This window comes from Molossus molossus, unplaced genomic scaffold (assembly GCF_014108415.1).
Source record: "Molossus molossus isolate mMolMol1 unplaced genomic scaffold, mMolMol1.p scaffold_m16_p_12, whole genome shotgun sequence".
Taxonomy (NCBI): domain Eukaryota; kingdom Metazoa; phylum Chordata; class Mammalia; order Chiroptera; family Molossidae; genus Molossus; species Molossus molossus.
Genome location: NW_023425347.1, coordinates 101,575,484 through 101,583,509, shown reverse-complemented (window position 1 = coordinate 101,583,509; position 8,026 = coordinate 101,575,484). Strand labels below are relative to the sequence as shown.

At 62.8% G+C, this 8,026-nt stretch overlaps 1 protein-coding gene across 1 annotated transcript; it reads right to left on the bottom strand.

Annotated features, from left to right (window-relative positions):
* Nucleotides 1-356: 356 nt before the first annotated feature.
* GPR153 (G protein-coupled receptor 153) lies at nt 357-5,285 on the bottom strand. Its single transcript, XM_036256935.1, has 5 exons — nt 4,930-5,285; nt 4,080-4,509; nt 2,264-2,456; nt 1,462-1,643; nt 357-1,031 (listed from the first exon to the last, which is right to left on the bottom strand). Exons 1-5 carry the CDS (start codon nt 5,283-5,285, stop codon nt 357-359), a joined length of 1,836 nt encoding a protein of 611 aa, XP_036112828.1.
* Between the last annotated feature and the right edge of the window lie 2,741 nt (nt 5,286-8,026).

Below are 8,026 nucleotides of genomic sequence, written 5' to 3'. Positions count from 1 at the left end.
GGCAGTCCGGTGGCTCCGCCTCCTGCAGAGCCAGGCTTTGCTCTGTCTGGAGGTGGCCCTGTCCCGAGGCTCCACCACCCCGACCCCAGCCCTGCTGTCCAGGGGCTGGGCACATGTGGACCCCCCTTTACCCAAGCCCAGCTTCACTGCCCCAGAGATGAAGTGCTGGGCACAGTCCTCCGGGGCAGCCATCGTCTCTCCAGGCAAAGCCTGCTTCACAGGGCGACAAAGCTGCGTCCCGCCGCCCCGGGAAGGCTGGCACATGTCCAGTCGTCACTGGCGGGCTCAGTGCCGCCCTGCCCGGAGCCCTGCTGGGGCAGGTGGCATCTTTGGTGCTTTGGCCCGGAGGGCTGCTCCTAGGTCGCGGAGCCCAGCGAGTCCGAGTGCAGCGTGGCGTAGCCCGAGGACTCGGAAGGCGAGCTCAGAAAGCTGCTGGTGCTGCCGCCGCCGCCCGCCACTGGCAGGCCGGTGGGTTCGCCCCACGACGCACTCAGGGCTGTCCGCAGGGGCCGGGCGTGCGCATGCGCAGCCGCGCGCGGCCCAGGGCTCCGCTGCGCGCTGGCCCCGCCAGGGGGCACCGTGTCCACGCCGGGCTGGGCGGTGCCGGCGGCGTCGGGGGCGCGCGCGGGGAAGAGCGCCGGCGGGGCGGGCGGGCGGCGCAGGGCCTGCGGCTCGCGCTCGAAGGCTGTCAGCGCAAAGGCGTCGGGCAGCAGCGAGGCCGAGGCGGAGCGGGCTCCAGGCCCGGGGCGGCGGCGGGGGCTGCTGGGGTGCGAGTGGCGAGCGCGGCGCGGGCGGCCGTCCAGGGCGGGGGGGCGCGGCGACAGCAGGCTCTCGGCCGAGCGGCGGCGCGGACGGAACGGGGGCGTGTCCTCGGCGAGGGCCCGCAGGCGGTCGGGGCGCGGGTCGGGCCCAGAGGGCTGCACCAGGGCGGCCAGGTCCTCCCCAGAGCCCCAGCGCGGCAGGAAGGCGGGTAGCGGGACCGCGGCCCAAAGGTCTGCGTCCTCGTGCGAGAAGCGTCGCGTGGGCGGGACCTGTCAGGACCGGCGGGGTTAACCCGGGCTGCCCTCCTAGAAAACAGTGACCCACGCCTCCATACACGGGGCGGGCGGCTTGCGGACCAGGACGACGCCTGGGGCAGAGCACCCTGTTCTATCTCCCCGAGTCTGTGTTGTCATCTGGGCCTTGGGAGGTTGGGGAGATACCCCTTGCGTGCCTGCCGTGCTGAGCCCCAAGGAAATAACAGGCGCTGGGTGGACCACGCTCCCAGAGCGCAAGGAAGACTGGGGCGGACTGGGGTGCCCCACCTGCGTAGGTTCTGCACCTGGGGCCGCCCATCCTTGGGAGGGTGAAAGCCAGCCCTCGGAGCTGGAGCTGCGGCGGGAGATGGAGTCAGAGGGGAAGGGCTTGAGGGAGCTCAGGATGACCCCCCTCCAGTACCTTCCGAGCCTTGCGTGTGCCTACCTGCAGGTACTGCATCTTGTCCTCCTGCAAGGGCCCCAGCTGGTAGAACTGGGGCAGGGCCCCCTCCAGGGACAGCTCATAGCTGGTCATCCTGTCCAGGGCCACAAAGTCGCCCCCATAGCTGTAGTCGAGGGAGCGCTCCAGGATCAGGTCCCGAGGCGCGCCATCCTCCAAGCTGGTATCTGCAGGGTGGGGCAGAAGCTTAGGGCCGGCCACCGAAACTTGGGGGTATCAAAAAATTAGTCCAGGGCCCCCCACAGGCATGCACAGGACAGAGGGCTGGTTAGTGGGAGAGAGGAAGGATGGGGTCCTGGGTACAAATCCTGACTCTGTCGCCTTTTAGCTGTGGGACTGGGGCAGTCACACACTGAGCCAGTTTCCTTGTCAGTGGGGGTGCAACTTGAGGTTACTTCATGAGTTTTGGGAAGACTGAGTACGCACAAGGGGCCAACAGTGCCTGGCACATAGCAAGGTCTCAGCTTAGGGTAACACTGTCATTGTTGGGGGAGACAGGACCTGGGCCTGCAGGAGCCACTGGGAACCCCTAAAGTTGGAACCTCGGAACACATGCAGTTTGGTGTCCACAGCTAGTGCCTGGGGCAGGCAACCAGGATAGGAGGATGTCTCATGGGACACTTAGGTCCCTTAAGGGTTCAAGCACATTTGGAAGTAATACAGGGGATGTTTGGCAGTTGACAGTGGGATCACCTCAGTGCCATGAGGTGGTCACCTGACAACTGTTATCCCGATGACTTCGCCCAGAGGCCCCTCTCCTGAGGGGCCACACTCAGGGCATCCTCACCACCGTCCGAATCCTCGTCGTTGGCCATGAGGGCCATGCACTTCTCCCAGACAGCCTTGAGGTCGGCGCGGTAGCGGTCGCAGGCCCAGAGGAACATGGGCAGCAGAAGGGCCTGGGTCACTGAGCACCACAGCACACACAGCGTCATCCAGGGAGCTGAGGCATCTGCCCGGAGGCTGTTGAAGCTTACCACCTGTGGGCACAGTGCTCCGCCTGGCACCGGGCAGGGACCCCCACACAGCTTCCCCTCCCAGACTCAGCTCTCCCTTCTGGGTGGCAGGTCTGACTGCCCACCTGCCCGAGGAGGTGGCGGCAGACAGCTCTGGGCTCTAGGGCAGAAAAGAGCCCGAGTGAGGGCAGAAGTCCCTGCCCGCTGCAGAGATAAACAGGCACAGCCCACGTGTGCACGCCCTCCACGGTGTACCGGGCAGCGCTGGGCGTGCCGCCCCTCAGGGTACCCGCGTGACTGCCTGAGGACAGGGGTGGGGGTATGGATCGCCACCCCCTCTTGGGGAAGAGAAACAGACTTGGAGAATCGGTCTCAAGCCTCCCAGTGCCCCTACTCGGGGGGTCTAGGCTTAGACCCCAGAGGAGAATCAGAGCAGTTTCTAAGGGTCAGAGGGTCCAACCAGTGGCCTCTGGGTCACTGCCCAGAGAGCCCCATTCCTCCTCTCCCATTCCCCCACCTGGAGTGACATTTAACTTTCCCCCATCAGAGAGGAAGAGGGCGTGATGCAGACATCACGTTGGTTCTTCCCCTCGAGCTGCACGTCCCTCAGAAAGGTGCTGAACCTCTCTGGCGCGGTTTCTTCATCTGTGAAATGGACCAAGAACACCCTACAGGGTGAGGCAAAGATGGCAGACACTGCGCCAGGCCTACAGCAGAGTGGGCTCCATAGACAGCACCCCCTTTCCTGCCCTGCAGAGAAGCTGGGGGTAATTTCATACACACTCCCTCCCTCAGCACAGGGGCAGGGGCTGCTGGGCCCCAGTGCACACAGGAGGGCCCCGTACCTGGGGGATACTGGGCCCACCGAAGGTGGAGAGCAGGTCGCTAGGGGCTGCATCCCTGACCATGAGGCTGCCACCCCACCTGTCACCTTCTTGAGCTTGTGTTATAATGTCTCCAGGGACACAACCCTACCCAGCTGCTTGGAGGAAGCCTCTGTCTGGTCCTTGTCCCTATACTTCAACCTGTCCTATTTCAGGCTGGGGGCTGGGCTAGAGACCCATGGGTGGGAAGGCTCTTGGGTCTAGAGTTCATTCTTGGGCCAGGGCTTGGGTCACTGGCAGGACCCCAGTCAGCCTCAGTGGACCTTGGACCTTGTTGACTGGGCCTTCCTCGGACCAGACCTCACCTTGACCTTCAGCCCCTGGGATGCAGTCCAACTCCCCAGTAGACGTTCGCAGCTTGCCCTGCCTCCCCGTCCAGGACAGAGGTCAGTCTGCTACACCACAGCCTCGCTCTGTACATCCGAGGCCTGGACCCACCAGGAAGCCTGTGGGCTCGTTAACCCCCTTTCATACCCTCTGCACTAAACGGGCCGCACTCAGGTGAGAGTCCCCTGCAATGTGGTAGAAAGGTCCTGGGTCGTGAAGTCACCTGAGATGAGTTCAAGTCCTACCAAGGCTGCCCTGACTTTGGGTCAGTCAGCCACCTCTCTGAGCCTCGGTTTCCAAGCCTGTAAAATGGGGATGTGGATAATGCCCCCCTTAGAGGATTGGGTATGAGAATTCAAGCACCTAATGCCTGCAGTGTGCCTGCCCCAAGCCCACATCCCCCGACAGGCTCCCCACAACTGACGGGCTCACCCACCAGCACGGGGAAGCCCATGAGGCAGTCATAGATGAAGACAATGGTGGCCACCAGGCCCGTGATCTGCAGCGAGGTCTTGGCAGGCTCGGACCCGTCGATGGAGGAGCGGCGCTTGCCCTGTGCGTCCTCGACCACGATGGTGGGCACGGTGAAGGCACGGCGGTCAGCCCGGCGGCCCGCCTGCACGGCCAGCGTCTGGAAGAGGGCGACAGCTGTGCAGACCACGCCCATGGCCACGCTGCCTCCCAGCAGCAGCAGGAAGCAGACGCCAAAGCCCAGGCCGATCTCAGCCACGATGAAGCGGCAGCCGTGGGTGTAGAAGCGCTCGCTCGTGTCGTGCCAGCCAACAGCAGGCAGGGCCGACAGGATGAAGGACACCATCCAGATGCCCATGACAGTGTGCACCGCCTGCTTCTTGGCGTTGCTCAGCCTGACATGGGGGGGGGTTGGACAGAGGGACTCGGTGTCACTCAGAGGGTCTCCCTGGGATCCCGGGGACCTGCAGAGGACCCCCAAATGCCCTGGCCCCGCAGTACATCATACAACCAGCATGACGGGCTTTGTCTCTTGCAAGGGGACACTCATGCACATTGACACGTCCTCCTCATGGAGCGTTTCTGCGCCGGACCCTGCACACCCATGCGTCCCTACATGCGCCTCCCCCGCAGCCCAGAGCAGCCCCTCCCTGCCCGCCCCCAGCAGCACAGCCGTGGCACCCTACGGGGCACTGTCACCACACCTGGGGCATCGTGCCCACAGGTACACCAGGTGGTCTTCGCGTTCATGCCCACAGGTGCCCCCTCCAAAAACAAAAGCCAGCCCAGCGCACACGTGCATATGCCGGGCTCACCTGTAGTTCACCGGCCAGCGAACCATCCACATGCGGTGGTAGGACAGGGAGGTGACAGAGAAGCAGGTGGCCAGGGTGAGGGTGTAGAAGGTGGAGACGAAGACCTTGCAGAGGCCCTCGTTCCACTCGTAGTCGGGGCGCTGCCGCCGCAGCTGCACCACGGCGTAGGTGGCGATGGGCACCGCCACATTGAGCATGTGGGTGGCCGCGAGCGTGCACAGCAGGAACTCTAGAGGCTTCCACTTCTTCTGCTTGGCACCCACACTGAGGATGCCCCAGGCGTTGGCCAGCAGAGAGAGGCCGCCGCATGCCAGCCAGCCCACGGCGCTGCCCGGCGGCCGCCGCTCATCACTCATGGTGCAGACAGAAGCTGGCAGGTGGCTGCGGCATCCTCCTTGGAGCCAGGCCTTGGCTCAGAGCAGCAGCCCTCACACTCAGTGGCCCGGGGACACCAGGGACAAGCATCTGCAGCGGGGAACAAGCCAACAAGCACTTGCCCCGCTCCCTCTGGCTACAGCGGCAGGCTCGGGGTGGGGCGGAGAGCTTCCCCGGTATGCCGGCACCTGTTGGTCCTGGTTTGGGCTGGGCTGCTTTGCTCTCCTCTCTGTGGCCTCCTGCTCCTGACCCTGGCACCGCAGGGAACATATACAGAAGTGCCTAATAAGTGCATGTTTCTTTACTTCCAGGCACCCCTGGTCAAGGCGTGGAATTTGGGCTTCTTTCCAAGCTACCTGTGCCCTCCGGGAAGCAGCCAGGCTGGGCTCAGATGGGCGTTCTTGCAAACATCCCCAAATGCTAGGACAGCCCTCGGAAGGCTTCCCCAGTGCACGCCGGGGGCCCGCACCTCAATCTGTCCCATTTCATTTGGCAAAATGAGGATGTTCCTGGGAGGATGAGTCCCCTAAAAGTCCCCTGTAAAGTAGGGGTGATGTGGTGACAACTTTCACGCCCACCCTGGGAAAGGGCAGCCTGCCGTGTCCAGGTCAGCGCTCCCCTTTCCCCCGCATCCTAACTGTGTGGGCAGAGCAAGGTCCCTGAACCCATGTCCAACACTGCCACTGGCCCACCACTTCCAGGGGACGCTGGGGCGGACAGGCTCACACTCAGTGGCCCTCTGGGTGGTGAAGAGCATTACGTTACAGATGCCTTGGGCACAGCCCAGGGACCAGACCTTGACCCAAGGAGGAACTGCTGACAGCCTGTGGACACGAGCCAGGAACAAAGGATGCTGGGAAGGAGCCACGTGTTGGGGAGGTGCCCCATCCTGCTGGAGGGCTGGGCAGTGACCCCCACCCCCGCCCTTTCCCAGCCTGACAGCCCCAACTGCCTCCTGGGCAGCGTGCTGGAGCCCCCACGACAGGCTCCTCTGGCCACGGCCTGGAGCAGGCAGCGGGGAGGAGCGTAGGCGAAGTGAAGGCCCACTGTGCACTCTGCCTACACTCGGCCCTTCTCACCCGGAGCCTGCTTAATTTCATTGGCTGCACTTCTGGCCCAACACTTACAGGTGCCTACTGTACCAGACAGTCATGTGATCCCCCAGGGACTGTTTCCAGCTTGGGGTGGACAGGCCACTGCAGGACCCTGGTGCTCAGGGCAGAGGACACGATACCTCCCAGCATAGCCAGGCCCCTATGCTTGTCTTGTTGGGGGTTCTTTTGGTCTGTGTGTGGCCTGACACCCCTGGACATCAAGGGGCCTCTGAGGGATGTGTCTCATTCATCTTGGAGTCTCTGCTGTGGGCCTGCCCAGCCCCCGGCCCAGGGGAGGAGTCCATTCTGGATCACACCCCAGGGGGCTCAGGGACCTCCTTCTCAATGAGGCTTGGGCTTGCAGAATGGCCCTCCCTTCCCCATCCCAGACCCAGTGCAGGAGGCAGGGTGGCCCTGTCGGACCACAGCCAGCTATTCTGATGTCTGGTGAACCCCTTGACCTCAGCATACCGAGGCCACACGTGTGAGGTAGGAGCCGCTAGACTCCAGCTCCTGCTCCCACCCGTTACTTCACTCAGCCGGGCCTCAGTTTTCTTATCTGTAAGCTGGACATGATAGCACCTACCTTGAAAAGCATTGTGGACCTCTGGCTCATTCTGAGCACTCCCAGTCAATACGCTATCCCAGGGGGAGTGCTCAGAATGAGCCAGAGGCCCGGTAAGTGCTCAGTAGATTTCATGTCGATGTCTGTGCTAAAGCCCTTGCAGCTCACTGAGCTACGCTGTCTCCTACGGACTAAGACACTGAGCTCAGAGATGTGGGTGAACCTCAGACCTGCGGGCGGACACAGTCTCCCTGACCAGCCTTGGGACAGCCCAGCTTTGTTTGTTTTTTACCCTCACTGAGAACATTTTTTCCACTGATTTTTAGAGAGAGTGGAAGGGAGGGAGGAAAGGGGAGAAAGAGAAACATTGATGTGAAAGAGAAACATCAATTGGTTGCCTCCTGCACATGCCCCAACCGGGGTTGGAGATTGAACTCACAACCCAGGCACCTGCCCTTGACCAGGAATCCAACCCACGACCCTTTGGTGTGAGGGCCGATGCTCTAAGCACTGAGCCACACCAGCCAGGGTGGGACAGCCCAGTTTTGGGGGTGAGGAGGCCACAGGGCTGCCCCCAGCCCTGTGGGGGGCCCAGCAGCCTGCTGGGGAAGCAGAGCAGGCAGAGTGTGGGTGCTCCTGTGGTCCAGAGGCTGCAGCCACCAGTGATCTTGGAGTTGTCAAATAGGGAACTGGATTCAGCATGCACCTGGGGGCAGCATCTTTTCCACCTGCACTGGGCCACCTACGCTGGCCGACTGGGAGGCCTTCCCTGAGGTGCCCAAGCAGGAGCCTGAGCCCTGTGACCCTGGGGCAGGGCGGTGGGGAAGGAGCCACAGGCTACCACTGGCACAACCCTTCCCGTGCCAGGTGATGCCCTCGTCTAGCATAACTTTACTGCAGGGCAGGGCTTGAGGTCTGCAGGCAGGGGATCCCGTGGGTAGAGGGAGGAAGCATCCTCCCGGGAACAGGCACACTCCCCCCAGGGAGCATCCCCAGTGATTTTGTGTGCTGGACAATGTCATCTTCCCAACTTTATTTATTTATATTTTTTGTTAATCCTCAC